Here is a 16675-nt window from a genome sequence, read left to right on the forward strand (position 1 = left end):
ACTCCGATCAAAAGCCCACCACGTGTTGGGTACATGCAGAAAAATCAGCTGATTGTCTTCTCAACACAGCAAACACTGCCAAAAAGAAGGACGAGCACCCGTGCGCAGGCTGTGTTATAGGCTCAGGTGTAATTTGATCTGGGGAGGTCTGCACCTCCGCTGTTACTGGAGCTCTGGGCGGTGCAGGATGTTGTAGTCCCAGCTGTGTTGCATACCGGGAGTTGCAGTTCGTCAAGTTATATTAGCATAACAGTGGGAACTTGCAAATTACTTGAAAAACGCCACACCTTAAACACCTAAAACAGTAAACCCTTATAAAAATAAAAAAAACATCCTTCAGTCCAACCATTTTACCTGAAAATAATGGCCAACTAATATTTAGGAGAGTAAATTACTTGAACATCAAAAGTGTCCACAAGGCCACTAGTGGTATAACTGTATTTGCAACTTTCAATTGACATAATAATCTACTTTTCAGTATAAACACCGGATGCTCTTTTTCAAGGAGGCCTGTTTACTTGTTAGAGAGGAGAAATTATTTTCAACTTTAATAATACAAGATTCTGCTAAGCTTCTCAAAAACATGTCATTTATGTCCTTTATGTATTGATGATTCAATATTATAATTTCTTGCAGTTGAGGTAACTGTAGAATCTGATCTGTGTTTGGACTATTTTTGATTCAGTTGAGGATTCTAAACCTTAGTAATTAAGACCCAATCCCCAATTATTTAAGGAAATGTTCCCTTTGATCACTGCCTCCATTTTAGATCTGCATTTGTACCAATCCATATCCAACTCTCCATTGCTGGGTTTATACATGTATATACAGTTGGATTTATACACATACTAATTTCTCACATATGGCAAATTAATTGTTCAGTGTCAATACCAGCATATTTAAAAATATAATCTATTCTTGTTCACCTTTATAGTAATACAAGTTTATAGTAATACAACTTCTTTATTGTGAGGTTTTCTTCTTTTTTTTCTCAGATTTTCTTCCCAGAATTGTAACCATGTATGTTTTAGTGGTTTAGATCAAATAAATATCCATACATTCATTTTCCAAACCGCTTTATCCCTCATGGGGTTGCAGGGGTTGCTGGTGCCTATCTCCAGCATTCACTGGGCGAGAGGCGGGGTACACCCTGGACAGGTCGCCAGTCTGTCGCAGGGCAACACAGAGAGACAAACAACCATTCACACCTAAGGACAATTTAGAGAAGCCAATTAACCTAACAATCATGTTTTTGGTCTGTGGAAGGAAGCCGGAGTACCCGGAGAGAACCCACGCATGCACAGGGAGAACATGCAAACTCCATGCAGAAAGACCCAGGGGTGTACTTGAACCCAGGACCTTCTTGCTGCAAGGCAACAACGCTACCCACTGCGCCACTGTGCAGCCTAGTAAATATTAATAATAATAACTAATAATAACATCATCAGAATCCATGGTCAAAAAACGGCTACCCAGGAGTTGATTTAATATTGGCTCATAAACACAAATATACCTGATTCCATAGTGTTTGAAGATGGGGATTGAGTCCAGGGCATCCTTTTCCACTTGCATGTAAAAACTGTGGAGGTTTTCTGGCACCCAAGGACAGCTGTGCAAACCTGGCTCCATTGGAACACGAGTAAATGGAATAGCAAGATCCGAGAGGACTTGTGCAACCACTTCACGAACATCTGGATAGTATAAATATAGTACAAAGAATTACTCAATTTGCATCTGATATTCAGTTAACTTCAGTTTATTTTTATGGCTCCTAATTACAACAAGTGGCAGCTCAAGGTAATTGAGGGAAAAATAATTCAAGAATCCATATTTAGTTCAGATAAACCAGTTAATTTTATGTACACGATCCAGTCAGAACTGTGTACAGAAAATCCAATTTAATCCTAATAACAGCTATTAAAATGTTTACCGCCATTATGGGAGTAAAACCAAGAGAGTTAATCTCTTTATTAGTGCTTGTTAGATGGTTAATGACAATACCTATGTTTACAATTCCCTGATCAGATTGAAATGTGCTTGGATTAAAAGAAAATAAGGTATTCTGAATGCGCTGTTTATATGGACTAAAAATCAATTTACAAGCACCATGCTTTATTCAAAACACACTCTCTGACATTGAGTTGTCGAATTTCCCTAAAACAACCGCAGACTTTTTGTACTTCTGCCCATCCTGGGGGAAAAATCGTGGAGGTGTCTTGGTCGTTACTGTTATGAGCACATAGAATGAACCCGCGCCAGATTCTGAGTGGTTGAGCAATAATTGCTTTCTATAATTCAGCTACAGGCTCAGCAACTCATGCTGTTCCTAAATTACACGATGAGAGAGTGGTAGGACATTATCATGCCTCAAAGTTCTGTGCTGAGCAGTGCCACTGCCCCATCCTCCACATGCATGCATAGTAAGTACCCTTTGCCCCTATCTGAATCGTATTCTGATATTCTCAATCAGAATACAATTTCATTCTGTTTATTTGATGGTAATAATTTGTTGGTTAAGTTTCAATTTGCTGAAAAAGTCACTACACACTGTATAGGAGTGAGGGCTCTAAACTTTTCAAAAATCAGTTGTCATTATTATCATTATGTAACCATAATGACATTTTGATGAGTCACCAGTTTAGAACACACATATGACACTGGCACAACTTAAAAACACCTATAGAAAAATGAAAAATAAACATCCTTAGAGCACACCCTCACAATGTAAAACCCTCAAAAGAAAAACAAATATCAAACACTCCTTTTTGACTCTTCAAAGAATAATTAGAAACACTGGTAGAAGTTATAAATATCCCTGGAAGAAAAATATGCACATAGAAATGTAACATGTAGTAGTACAATTGCAGCTTGTGCTGAAACAGTCTATCAAATGGACTGTTGGTGTATTTGATTGTCAAACAGGGGTGTTTCTGTTCTGGTTGCACTGTTATGTCCAATTTCTTTCCCTACGTGCACCAGCACAAAAGTGAGGTGTAACCAAACCACATTTGACACAGCAGTTTTACAGCTTCACTTTTGTTTTGTTAAATCAGTAAATGTAGACAATCCTGATTATTATTATAAATGTTATTAATATAAATGATTGACTGACTATCTGTTGAACATAAAGTGAAGTAAAATAATTTGCTGTTTAATATTATTGTAACACAACACCTAAGTGTCAACCTGTTTTGTGTGTGTGTGCTTTTTTGCTCTGTCAGTCCAAATATTCTATTTTGGAATAGAGAGGTGGATTTTTTTTTTTGTCTGATTCATCGATTATATTAAATGAAAAAAAAAGTATTTGACCGATTAATCAATTGTTAAAATAATCTTTAGTTGCAGCTCTAATGTCTGCAAATGCGTCGACACACTGTAAGGTGAATCAAGGACATAATTTTGTTGCCAATTCAGCTGCAGAAGAAAACATCCTCTTCACTTGTTTTTCAGTTTAAATTCAATTTAGTTTATTTATATAGTGCCAATTCACAATATACACCAAAACATTTATCAATATATCACGCAAGTGTATTTACATGAATGAAAGCAAAAAAATAAACTGTGTTCTACTTTTTAAACATAAATGTTGCCCTTCTATCTTTGAGAGAAGTAAATTGCTCAATAACTCTGTGGTTCAAGTCTGGGATGGTTTTGATGGTGAAGCTGCAACATCCACCAATCCTCTTAAAACACCTGGATTTTCTGAGCTTTCACTTTCATCATGGCCAGGCAGGGCAAGTTCAAATGTACCACTTTGTGTCAGAAGTGATTAAATGTTTAGCTATTTTCTGTTGTACACAGCAGTGTTGTCTAGTAACGAAGTAAAAATACTTCACTACTGTACTTAAGTATATTTTGGAGTACTTTATACTTTTCTCAAGTATACATTTTTTTGATTACTTTTACTTCACTATATTTCCGTACTTAATTGCATACTTTTACTCCAATACATTTTCAATGTTTGGTTTAGTTAATCGTTAAAAAAAAGTGTCGGTTTGGCTCAGCCAGAAGTCGCCCGGAGCGCCTCCGTTTGAAGCGCTCGGCGTGTCATTTCAAAGTTGCTGTGCGCCAGCGGGGCCGGGGCCTGGCGCTCCACGCAGCCAATCACTAACGCGCCTGGCCTTTGATTGACAAGGTAGAGACCCCCCTTTAACTCCGCTCTCATTGGTTGTGCTGTCTTAAATCCCGCCTTCCCTCTTCATGATTGGCTGTTTTCTATTACGTGTGTGCGTGCATGTTCGCACATGCTTGGAGCACGAGATTTCAGTTTTGATTTTAACTCGGATACAGCCGTTACCACAATTAATACTATACTACGAAACTAGTCCCAGTTAAGAAACTAAATATTATCTGCACTAAAATAGGTGAAAGCTGCTGAGTGCAGTTCAGAACAGAAGCAGCAGAGAGTTTTGAATTGTTGAACTTGAGAAATGTAAGTAACCAACGTTAATATGCATTTAGTTCTGAAGTATAACACATTTTATCAACAAAAAACTAATCTCCTCTATAAAACTAAATATTCTGTGCCAGGCAGGAGTTCTGTAGACTGCTGGAAAGATGGAAAAGCAAAGACTGTAGGTCATAAAAATTCAGATTCTTAGCCACAGCCGTCTGAAAAAGGTGAGAGTGTCACTTTTACCATTATTTTGTTGTTATTGTTGCTTTCATTTATTTTCGACCATTGGAGGCAGTTGCTACTCTTTTTTAGACCTTTGCGTAGTTATAATAGTATGATTAGGGTTCCACAAAATAATAGTGTTATTCATTTGACTATTTCTACTTCTAGAATTATGATAAGGACAAATAAAACAAAGGAACACAATTTGCATTGGTTTTATTGTTCATAGATTTCCGCACTGTCCATTAATAAATTAGAATAAACCAGGGCCAAAGCTAGCAGATTCAGAGGGCAGAGAATTCCCAAAGTATCTAACATATTCTACCTCCTGCAATGGAAGGGAAAAATTGTTATGGGCTGGCTGATACACAGCAGGTCAAAAAAGGCCATATTTTGGCTGCAGTGCTTGCTCTTCTCTTATGAAGAAAAGATCATCTAGTGCATTAAATTCAATAGCTGGGTTGAACATATCCAGAATCAGAATCAGAATGTCTGATTCTGATTCTGAAAATACAGAGATTTGTGTGTGTGGTGTGTTGGCGGCAGGTGTAGAGGGGGGCCGAAAAAGGCTGTGTTGTCCCGGGCCCTAGCAAAGCTGTCAGCTGGCGGGCCTGCAGGTGTATCTATTAGCAGGTTTAGCACTTTCTGTAGGTTAACTAAGCCTGGTTTATGACTTCACCATGTTCTTAGTATACACCCCCATTGGCCTGCACTTGGTTGTGTAGAATTTGAAAGTGTATAGCACTGACCTTACTTGAAGAAGGAAAACTGAAAGCTTACAAAAAGGTTGTATTTTCTGTCTAAACTTGGTCTAAATTTCTCCTGCACTTGGTTGTCTATATTATTTTAAGTGAATTTGACCTTCAAAGTTTACCAAAATCTAAATAATGTCATTCAAACTGCATTTGCTTTGTTTTACTTTTTACTTCTACTTTTCATTACATTACTTGAGTACATCTATTTTTACAGTAATTTTCATACTTAAGTACAAAACATTTCAGATACTTTAAGACTTTAACTCAAGTAACATTTCAGTCAGTGACTTGGACTTTTACCAAAGTCATATTTTGGAGAAGTACTTATACTTTTACTTGACTCCGAGATTTCAGTACTTTATACAACACTGGTACACAGGGTGTCAAAGTTTTTAGGTGTTTAGCCCACATGCAGAAACACTCAGGAGAACAAGCCAAGGTTTAGCGGGTTTTATTCAGAGAACAGAGTAGGACGAGGAACCGCCGAGAGACGGCAGGATGTCGGGGTCTGAGTTGCGCTGGACACGGAGGGAGCCGACGGGACGTCAAGATCCAAGGAGCGCAGGGCACGAAGAGAGACAACGGGATGTCAGGTAACGCGAGAGACGATGGGACGTCTGGTTCTAGGACGAGAGAAGAACGTTAGATCTTTGTGGTGGATTTGGGAAGCAAAGCCACCAGTGCAAGCTTACCGTGGTACGACGGGAATTTGCCAGATGGATGGTGGCTTACGGGTTCTACAGGACGGGGGCGCCAGAGGCGGGTTGTCATAGTTCAGTGGATGCAGGTGGCTGCGAGGCAGGGAGGCCGGATGGTGGGGGGTGAGCAAGGTCCGGCTGACAAAGGCTTGGGGGATTTGCTGCGAGCCGGCTGCCAGCTGGCGATTGGCGGGGAAGAATTGCCGGGATTAGTAATAGGAAGCTTAGAGACCAAGGAGCCCTGCGGAGCGGGATCTGGAGCAGTCTTAACCTGGAGCACAAGAGAGAGCAATTAGCGTGTGAATCAAGCAATCGTTTTCGCTGTAGGGCCGTTCTGGTCATACTACTTGGGTTAACACTCTGGCAGTGTTATGCTGGCAGCCTTCCGCTTAAATACCGCCGACGAGGGCCGCCTAATGCCAAACATCTGCTGCTCCACGCCTCCCCGCTCATCAGCAACCATCTGCGGGAAGAGAGGGAGAGAAATGGCTGCACCCTCACCGGAAACGCAGGTGAGGCCAGTAGAAAGGACCCTTGGCGGCCGGCGACGGAGCAGGAACATCTGGGGTTGGAGCTGTGGCGTGCGTTGCACCCACCGAGGTTGGAGGAGCTCTGGTGCCATCAGGCCGACTCACCGGAGTGACTGAGACGTCGGCTCGCCTCATGGGGAAAGACGGGCCCCCCGATAAGCCTGGGCTGGTCTGGACAGGGAAGGGAGGTGGCCCAGTTCGGGATGGGCACAGAAGGCGGAGTTGGCGGACCCCCGCTCTCCGTGGCAAGCTCTCGCGCCAAACATGGCCGCCTCCTTTTTTTTTTACTAGAACCACCAGGAAGGAAACGTAGGGCACGGTGGGTTGCAAGTAGCATCATAGAGCACAAGAGAGAGTAATTAGGGTGGGGATCAAGCAATCGTTTTTGCTGGAAGGCCGTTCTGCTCCACGCCTCACCGCTCATCAGCAAACACCTGCAGAAAAGAGCAAGAGAAACGGCTGCACCCTAACCGGGCATAGCCCGCAGAACCCTGACACAGTGCATATATAAGCACTGTGTCAGGGTTATAAGGGTTATATAAGCATTCCATCGAGGGATGATAGGAAACATTTATTTTGGGTTGAGTGGTCCACGTGCACAGTAAGTGTTGGGATAATGTTTATACTTCATTAACCGATTTATCTTGTTATGAAGTAGTAATGTAAGCTTCTGATATAATCCGTTTACTCACATGATGGCTTAATCACGTCTGTGCGAAGAAACAGAAGACACTCTGTTTCTTCCCTTCCTGAAACAAGAAGACTCAGCTACAAGATTATGTGCTGACTGGACGGGATATCTCAGCTGTGTATCTTTGTTGACAACTGAGGCTGTAACCAATCTGTTTCCCCACCCCTCAGTACAGCCTCAGTCCTGTAACTAGGGAAACGCCCCGAACTTAATAAAATCGAGGAGAATGCTGAGACCGGCAGAGTGGGTTGGAGATTGTAACTGTATGGTCTCTTCCTACTCTCCTCGCGAGCCAAACCAAACTAATTGTCTTTGTGCCTTTCTTTCCCTGTGTTGTATGATGTTTTAGGTAATTAGACCTGACATTAACTTGGTCCTTCGAGCCGGAGACCAACATACCTGAAGATACTGGTGGATGCGGGTGAAATCCAGAAAGACTGTGGCCACAGCAGGACTGTAGAGTCCTTCAGACCCTTTAACGGGACTGGGTTTCCTCCCGTCCCCTAGGATTCTGAAGGTTGACGGTGATCCGAGGGATTAAGGCACAAAGCAGGGCGGCGGAGTCCTGTACATTTCGTAAGTAGGTTTTTCATTGAAACAAAAAACCTGAGTGAAAAAGACAAAATAGAGTAAAATAATTCCAACCAGGGGAGCAGGCCCCCGAAACTGTCTGTGGTAAAAGAAGGATATTTTACGTCTATAAAAGAAAAAGACCTGAGAAATTCTAGACTCTGTTTGGGCAAAAATAATATAGAGCTAAATAACTCCTACCAGGGGAGCAGGCCCCCAAAACTGTCTGTGGTAAAGGTAGGATATTTGTCATCTCAATTAAATAAGCCTTAGAGTGTGACTGAGAGTGTAATTTGGGAACAATATAACCACTAGGTTCTATTGCTCCATACTAAAACAGCAAGAAAAGTACAATATTACTTTTGTGGATGCAAAGGCATGAATTTCTCACCTGAAAAGGTTGAAGCAGAAATTACCACAATAGTTTTTAATATTGTCCTGCTGAAAAACAAACCCCAGTGTTTAGAACACCCCAGGTGTTAAACACACTGGTCCAAATTGATTAAAAATGGGAAAAAGCTCGAGCAAACTAAGGGAAGGATTAATATGCAGTGACTGGAAATTTGTGCAAGCCAGGGATCCCGATAAAATTAAACACTTAGACAAATGGATAGAAAAATACGGATTTGAGGGACACCTCAATTCCCAAAAAATTGCAGAATTAAAAGACAAATAACAAAAAGGTGCAAAAATTATAAAAACAAAATGGCAAAAGAAGGATGGGAGGATTTAGAATGGTGGGAAAAGTAGCAAAATCCAGAGAAAAAGGGAAAAGAAATAAGAAAAAGGAGGCTAATGAAACAGGGCCTGTAGACCAAGGTCATGTTAAAATAAAAATAAAAATAGGAAGAACCAAACAAAAAACAGATGGAAGTTTTGATGAATACCGAGTAAGGATGACCGCTGTGTTCAAAATACATTCAGGTCTGAATGAGGAACAAAACGCCCAAAGTCCCTATCAGCGGCAGTTAGAACGCTCTGCATGCAGGTTCAAGTAACGCAATACAGCAATGGGTAAATCAACATTACATAGGCATGGCGTCTGGTAAACCAGAAGATTACATTTATCATGCACTCCATGCAGAAAAAGTAATGAAAGATAAAGAACGACAAAAAACTAAAGTAAAGTCAGACACCTTCCTCCCAGAAGAAGCAGTGTTTTATCAAGGCCATAGTGCCCATCGCAATAACAGAGGACGGAGAAGAAGATACCACGGTCGTCCTAAATGATCAGATAAATGTTGGGGATGTGGACAGGTTGGACACATCCAAAGAGATTGCCCTAATCCAGTTATTCCCAAACTATTGTTCGCGTACCCCTAGGGTACAGGGGGTATGGGAAAAGATTTTGGAAAAAAAATAAAAATGCAGAAAAAAAAATAAAAAATCGAATGCCGGCCTCGTACGCGAAGCAGCAACCTTAAATTCAACAAATAGCACGAGCTCGAGTAGGGCTCGGGCTTGACACTGATAAAGTTGGTTAGAGGCGAGCTGTGACGTCCCCGGAGAAGGACAGGAGGAGCCGCAGGGTTTCTGCTGGCGCAGAGGGAGAGGAGTGCCGTCATCAGCGGGCGGTGGAGGGGGTGTGGTTCCTCCGCTGATCGCAGCCGGCGGGGTCCAGCCGTTGTGGAGAGGCTCCGTCATCGTAGCCGCGGAGGTCATTATGCGGCCGGGAGGTGAAGAGGAGCCGAGCGCCTCAGCGCACGGAGGAGCTGCGCGCAGCGGAGTGTGCGGCTGGCGTGGGCCAGAATCTGTAGGACGCTTCCTTAAGAAGTTTCGTATGAACTGTCAGGGGGCAACTTTCTTCCACTGGGAAAAGTTGCTACACATAGCAGTGATCTCAAAACACCAATGTTCCCACGTTTTCACTTGCACATTAATAAGTTATAGCCGATAAAAAAATCTAAACTGTGGCGCTCCGGTCGAAGAGGTCACGTGATTCGATTTTTGCCGCTCAGCCAATCAGATGTATTGTCAGCTGTGAGCGTTCACCAGTTCATCATGGCTGCGCTCGTAAGATGTTTGTATGCATTTGTTTCCAGACGAAGAAAGCCCAATAATAGCATTTTCTGGTGCCAGCTGGCTGAGATCTTGATGGCAAGAAAAAAGAAATAGCCCAGACCATCCATCCATCCATCCATCCATTTTCTAACACGCTTATCCCCGCTGGGTTTGCGAGGTGCTGGTGCCGATCTCCAGCTGTCAATGGGCGAGACGCGTTGTATAAACTCGTTGTGCCAAACGAGTTATCCCCTTCGGTATTTGTAGAATTTTGTATTGTATTTTTGAAATCAATAAAAGTTTTAACCTTCAGCTTTGTGAAGTCTAAATATTTTAAATATCACATTCTAATAAAATGAAATAGATTTTTTAAACTCCTAATACATTGTTCTATTTTTAAAAGAGACATATCTCGTTTTCTTAATATAGTTAATATCTCTATATGGTTCTTGGTTGAATTAAAATATTATTAAATCTGATCATTTTGGATGTACCTTTATTCAGTGTTCATTTGATCACACGTGTAATCCGCTCTATATGATCTATTCATGCGGGTCAAAAAGAAAAGAAAAAGAAAAAAGACGAACAAGCTGACAGCTGTGATGAACTCAGGAAGGTGGATTTTTGGTTTAAGCAGACAGACATGCGACAATCTAATAACATAAAGCTAATATTTTCGTGACACATGTGAAAATGACCACAGAGCCGTTTACTTTCTCATAACGTGTTATATTGAGTGATCAATCGAGTTTTAACCGACATAGCAATCCTTTATGATCGCACTAACAAGTGTTATATTTTCAGTTTTTTCACACTAACTGAACGATAATGTAACGACACCATTGCTATATTTCGTTAAGGAAAGTAAAACATCTTCATTTCCACGCCTAGGTTGGAAATGAGGCAGAGTTGACTGGGTTCATTCTTCCAGTTGAATGCGCTCTCGGCGCAGGGAATACAAATTCTGGTGGGGATAAGTCGTTTGGCACATCGACACCTGTTGCCTTTCTAGCGCAGCAGGTCTTGGTGATATCACAGTAAATTGGGCAAAAGTCTGGACTATTTCTCCCCTGCGATGGACTGGCTACCTGTCCAGTTTATACAACGCCTCTCGCCCATTGACAGCTGGAGATAGAGACCGGCACCTTGCGAACGCAGGGACAAGCGTGTTAGAAGATGGATGTTCTTGTTTGTTACATGTTATTATGTTATGCCCTTTTATAATGCAGATGTATTTAGTATCTGCAGTCAAGTTAATAAAACTCTGATCCCTATGTTGAATATTTCTTTTCAACATAGGGAAAAGGGGGGGGGGGTACACGGATGGAGATTCAATTCAATTCAATTCAATTTTATTTATATAGCGCCAAATCATGAAACATGTCATCTCAAGGCACTTTACAAAGTCAAGTTCAATCATATTATACAGATTGGGTCAGATTATACAGATTGGTCAAAAATGTCCTATATAAGGAAACCAGTTGATTGCATCAAAGTGCCGACAAGCAGCATTCACTCCTGGGGAAGCGTAGAGCCACAGGAAGAGTCACCTGCATTGTACATGGCTTTGCTGCAATCCCTCATACTGAGCAAGCATGAAGCGACAGTGGGAAGAAAAACCACCCGGCAGAACCGGGCTCAGTATGAACGGTCATCTGCCTCGACCGACTGGGGTTACAGAAGACAGAACAGAGACACAACAAGAGAAACAAAAAAGCACAGAAGCACACATTGATCTAGATGAAATGCTCCAAGGGGTACGCGATGCAAAAAGTTTGGGAAGCACTGCCCTAATCCAAAACAGGGGAGAAATCATTTAGCATGACTAACCGATGAAGAGAAAAATACAAAAGAACCCCCAGAGGAAGAAGTAGTGCTAAATCTGTATGAACTATTTTTGGTGGTTGAATTAAACCAGAAATCAACTTACTGGTGAATGGGAAAGAAATTACATTTTTGTGTGACAAAAATCTTATACATTCCCAGCTGCCCAGTTAACCTCTTGGGCAGAGATGGTTTGTATCAATTAGGGTTAGCCCTGATGCCATACAAGATGAAATGACAGAAACAGATCTGCATGTCACTCTCTGGTACAAAAACAGCCCAGGATCGGACCCAGGTTATGAAGAACAAGTTGAAAAGTGTACACCGGCAACAATAACAGTGGATTACCTCTACTCGGATGCTCACAGCACCGCGGTAGCAGGAATAATCCTGCAAAACAAAACTAAGAGTTTTAACAGAATGCATTTCCCCTCACATGTTGTTTAAAAAAACAAAACAAAAAAAACCCAGTGTTTAGAAACAGTTGGGACAGATAATGTATTGTGCACAAAGGCCAGAGGACTGGGGAAGCACGCCTGTACAGTTTGGAGTACATCTAGATGGAGAAACATCACAAACATGATCTATAATGAATTTAACGAAGGAAGAGGAGATTCTGTTAAAAGATCTACCACCTTCCCTTCTGGTCCAATTACCTGACTCCGCCAGATGGATTTGCTCCGCATATCCATCTGGAAACCTTCCGTTGAAGTAAATTCGGGAAGGGGCGAAAATACTGGTTAGCTGATTGGCCTATGTTGGTGATAGACGGGCCAAATAAACCAATCAGATCAACGAAGCATATGACATACTCGTCAACATGCGAGGACGAAAACACAGAGCGAGGACGAAAACACAACCACAAGCCAAGCTACTCTTGCTGCTGCAGGTAAAGGCACGTTAGCTCAGCAAAGAAATACTCTGTAATTCCGATAAAACTTGCTCGATAGCAACGCTAATGCTAGTTTCGTCGGCTGAAGCCGCCATGTTCTTTAGACTGAACTGTCGCGCTTCTCGTTGCGTCACACCTCAACCCGCCTCAAAGCCAACGCTGATTGGACGTTCGTTTGGTGAACGGCTCCAAATTTTCTTTAACGGAAAGTAGCCAGACTGATCTGCGAGTGAAACCTTGAAAGCTCACGAGATCAGGATGGTCTCACGAAGCTACTGGTCCAAGGGTCCCACTGACGTAGGACTGGTTAAAGGAGCAGTACCAGTGCAAATAAAACCCAAATCGGACTACAGACCCTGTGTCAGACAATATCCTTTGAAGCCTGATGCACAACAAGGAATTGAGCCAGTGATTAAAGATCTCATTATGGTAGGAGTAGTTGTTTAATGTGATGACTCACCATGCAAAACTCCAATTTTTCCTGTGAGGAAAAAGGCCCCATAAGTTGGATGGAGGATGGTCCAGGACCTACAGACAGTTAACAACGCAGTAGTACAAAGAACACCATGCATATCAGATCCTTACACTCTTCACAATACTTTAAGACCAGATTCAACATACTACACTGTTGTAGACATCAGCAATGCATTCTTTTCTGTGCCAGTGGAGATAAAGTCAAAGATATACTTACACCAGGCTACCCCAAGGTTATTGTAAAGTCCAACTACCTTTTCACAACTAATGTCCGCAAGTATGGCAAAATGTAACCCTCCTGGAGGGAGTCAAATTCTGCTATACATGGATGACGTGCTTTTAGCATCTCCAGATAAGCAGACTTGTGAAACAGATACAGAAGCCCTATTAGATCATCTAGCCAGCCAATCAGCAAAACAAACTTCAACTATGTAGAACAATGGTGAAATATTTAGGTCATAAGCTGAATGCACAAGGCAGAACCATCTTAGAGGAAAGGAAGACAGCTGTACTACAAGCACCAAAACCTGTAACAAAAGCACAAATAATGTCCCTTTTAGGCCTCACGAACTACTGCAGAAAGAAGAACCCAAATTACTCGGAAAAAGCAGGGCCTCTACAAAAACTAATGTATAAACAAGAATTGAAAATGTCAACACAATTAAACTGGACGGCAGAAGCAGAAAAAGCCTTTTGTGATCTAAAACAGGCCTTAGTTTCCAGCACTGCTCTAGCGGTAGTAGACTGCAAAGCCCATTACATGACCTCTGTTTTAGTACAGCAGCATGGTGCAAAAATGAAGCCAATTGCTTGCTTTTCATCTAAACTAGATAGTGTGGCCTGCACCTTATCAGCATGTGTACATGCAGTAATCGCGGCCGGCAGCAGACATGACTGTCAATAAACAGCTGAACAGTTGACTAAATCCAGACCAGATCTAAAAGATCAACCTTTAACTGAGGGACAAACTCTTTTCATAGATGGCTTATCAAGAAAAGAAAACTGTTAAAACACAGACAGGTTATGCTGTTGTTACTGCAACAAAAGTCTTAAAAGCAGAAAAACTGCCATCAAAAACTCTGCAAAAGCTGCAGAACTGGTAGCCCTCACAGAGGCTTCAAATTAATGAAAGGAAAACAAACCACTATTTACACAGTCAGTCAGTATGCATTTTCAACAGTTCACATTGTGAACTGAGGCAAGTTTCCATCTCCAAGCTACCCATTTCAAATAATTCACATGGACTTCATTGAATTAAATCAGAGTGAAGGGAAAAAGTATTGTCTAGTGATAATAGATGCCTTTTCTAAATGGATAAGAACTGTTTCCAGCAAAGCACCCAGATGCAGTAACAGTAGCTAAAGCTTTGTGCAAAGACGTTACACCTAGATATGGTATAGCAGAAAAAATCTACAGTGACAATGACACTAATTTTGTAAACCAGGTGATCAAAAACATAGGACAGTGCTTTCATTGTTCATATCACCCTCAAAGCGCAGGACTTGTGGACATTGAAAAACAGACTAAAAAGTGCATGGAAGAAACAGCAAGACCATGTCTTGACCTGGTCAAGCTACACTATAATATTACAACATCAGCAGGTTTAACCCCCTATGAGACATTGTTTGGCAGGCAAAACAGACTGCCATATTTTAAGAATGAATAGGAATTGAAGAAAGAAACTGACTTAGCAGATTATATGAGAAAAATGTTGGAAATGCTTCTTCATTATCAAAATAGACAGTGACTGATGAAAAAGGCAAATTCTACAATGGAGATTTTTAATCTGCCAGGACAAGACACGGTGCAAACATAAGATAAGGATTCATAGATCACTGGGTGATTATAATTTAACGAACACAGATCCTAAATTTGTAAGAACGCAGAAAATGCAACAATAATAATAATGGATAAATGAAAATGTAAGAAAATCCCTCAGAGTAATGTCTGCTTAAAGTTTTTCAAGGGTAAACTAAACACTTGAAAACAAGATTCAAATAGGGGACATAAAACACAACCAGGGTTGCCTACAAAAGCTGTCTGTTAAAACAAGCAGAAATTATCAAAAAATAAGAAAATGATGGGGTTAGAATTGCTCTTCTCTTTAGGTGAAAGCCATATTCTATTAGAAGTCCTTTGGTTTGATGCATGTCAAGCTGAAACTGCTTCACAGAACTACTTCCTGTCTCCGCCCTGGGCTACACCCACTTCCTGAATAGCAACCAATTACGGCCGTTTCTCAATTCACGAGAACGCAAGTCCGTACTCGCGTTCTCGTCAAGTCTGTTCTCGGTAAGAACACAGGAAGATCGGACTTGACGAGAACGCAAGCACGCAGCACGTATTGTGCATTGGAACAGAAGTATACTCGTGACGTCATCACACCCACAGCGCTTGAGCATTCCTTTAACGTTCAAAGCTATTTATACACTACACCATCATATCTTATTGAAAACGATTTTTATTTAAATTAATTTCTAAAAAGTATAAAAAATATCTAAAATAATTACAGAACTATGGGTATTTCTTTGTTGGGAGTTGTAATTGTTGTAGTTGCAGTTTTTTTTTTTAAATCAGCACTTTGTAGAAGCAAAATCAGCAATATGAGCAATATTGCTGTTGCTTCGGTCGTTGGTCAGCTTTACCAGCAGGCTGAAGAGGAGGTGATGCAGCTGAGAAAGCAAATCCGAGAAAGGAGAAGATTGATGCAGCAGAGGAGGCTCAGAAGGCAGGCTTTGCTCACCCATCTATTGCCAACTGGGAGGCATTTTAAGATTAACAGCCTATTTCCTACTTTTATCTTTAAAAAAAAAACCCATTGATGATGATATTAAAAACGTGATCAGGTTGAAATTGTGACTATTTTTCCTATATTAATAAAAATGAAGACCCAGTTTTAACATTAATAACAGTAGGGTTAAGCTACTTTATTGCACCTCCTGACCTTCACAGCATTGATCATTAAGAAAGGGGAAAAAAAACATATTTTTATGTCTGCCCACCTTTACAGTGATTAATCTATAAATTATGTGCAGTTAGTTCAGCCCATTTTTTCAGTGAAATGGTAAAAATACCAGAGAAGGGAAGCCATTTTTTACATTTACTATACATTTTACCTTTTCTTTCTTGAGAACTATAATAATCTGCATGTTAAACAGGTATAGTTTTATGCATAGAAAAGGTGACAAAAAACTATTATGGTAACATTTGGCATTTTTTATTTACAGGAAGAAACAGAAACAAAATTTGTGAGGATAAACACTTCTGTGCCGATCCTCCAAATATTTTTTAATGAAGGAGACCTGAAACCAGCCTTCAGGCTAAACAGGTCCACCATCGTCCTCCTCCTTCAGCTGCTGCCCATCAGAAGGTCCATGGATGGCCACAGGAGATAGAGGTGCTGGTGACCCTCTACTGGCTGGCCTGCGGTGCATTCTATAGGGAAACAGCTTGCCAGTAAGATCTCTTACCTTCTTGTCCTTAAATAGAGCCAACAATGACACACAATTGATACATAGATTATATTAATTGGATAGATGATTAAGACATATCAGCATATTACCTAAATTACATGTTAATTTTATATTTGGTACAGGTCAAGTGGAGGCACGCTACAACAGAC

The 16675-nt window shown here is 41.1% G+C and overlaps 1 protein-coding gene across 3 annotated transcripts in view; it reads right to left on the reverse strand.

Moving 5' to 3' along the window:
• ydjc (YdjC chitooligosaccharide deacetylase homolog) overlaps positions 1–16675 on the reverse strand; it is a 143366-nt gene that overhangs the window by 13260 nt on the left and 113431 nt on the right. Inside the window, exons 5-6 of one of the 3 annotated variants that reach the window (XM_036131012.1) lie at positions 13040–13107; positions 1514–1691 (exon numbers count right to left, since the gene is read on the reverse strand). The exons of 1 other annotated variant lie outside the window; for it this stretch is intronic. In XM_036131012.1, coding sequence (XP_035986905.1) covers positions 1514–1691; positions 13040–13107 — 246 coding nt within the window. The remainder of the gene's footprint in view (positions 1–1513; positions 1692–13039; positions 13108–16675) is intronic. One more of the 3 variants, XM_036131011.1, reaches the window with a different exon arrangement.

This window comes from Fundulus heteroclitus, unplaced genomic scaffold (genome assembly GCF_011125445.2).
Source record: "Fundulus heteroclitus isolate FHET01 unplaced genomic scaffold, MU-UCD_Fhet_4.1 scaffold_40, whole genome shotgun sequence".
Lineage (NCBI taxonomy): Eukaryota > Metazoa > Chordata > Actinopteri > Cyprinodontiformes > Fundulidae > Fundulus > Fundulus heteroclitus.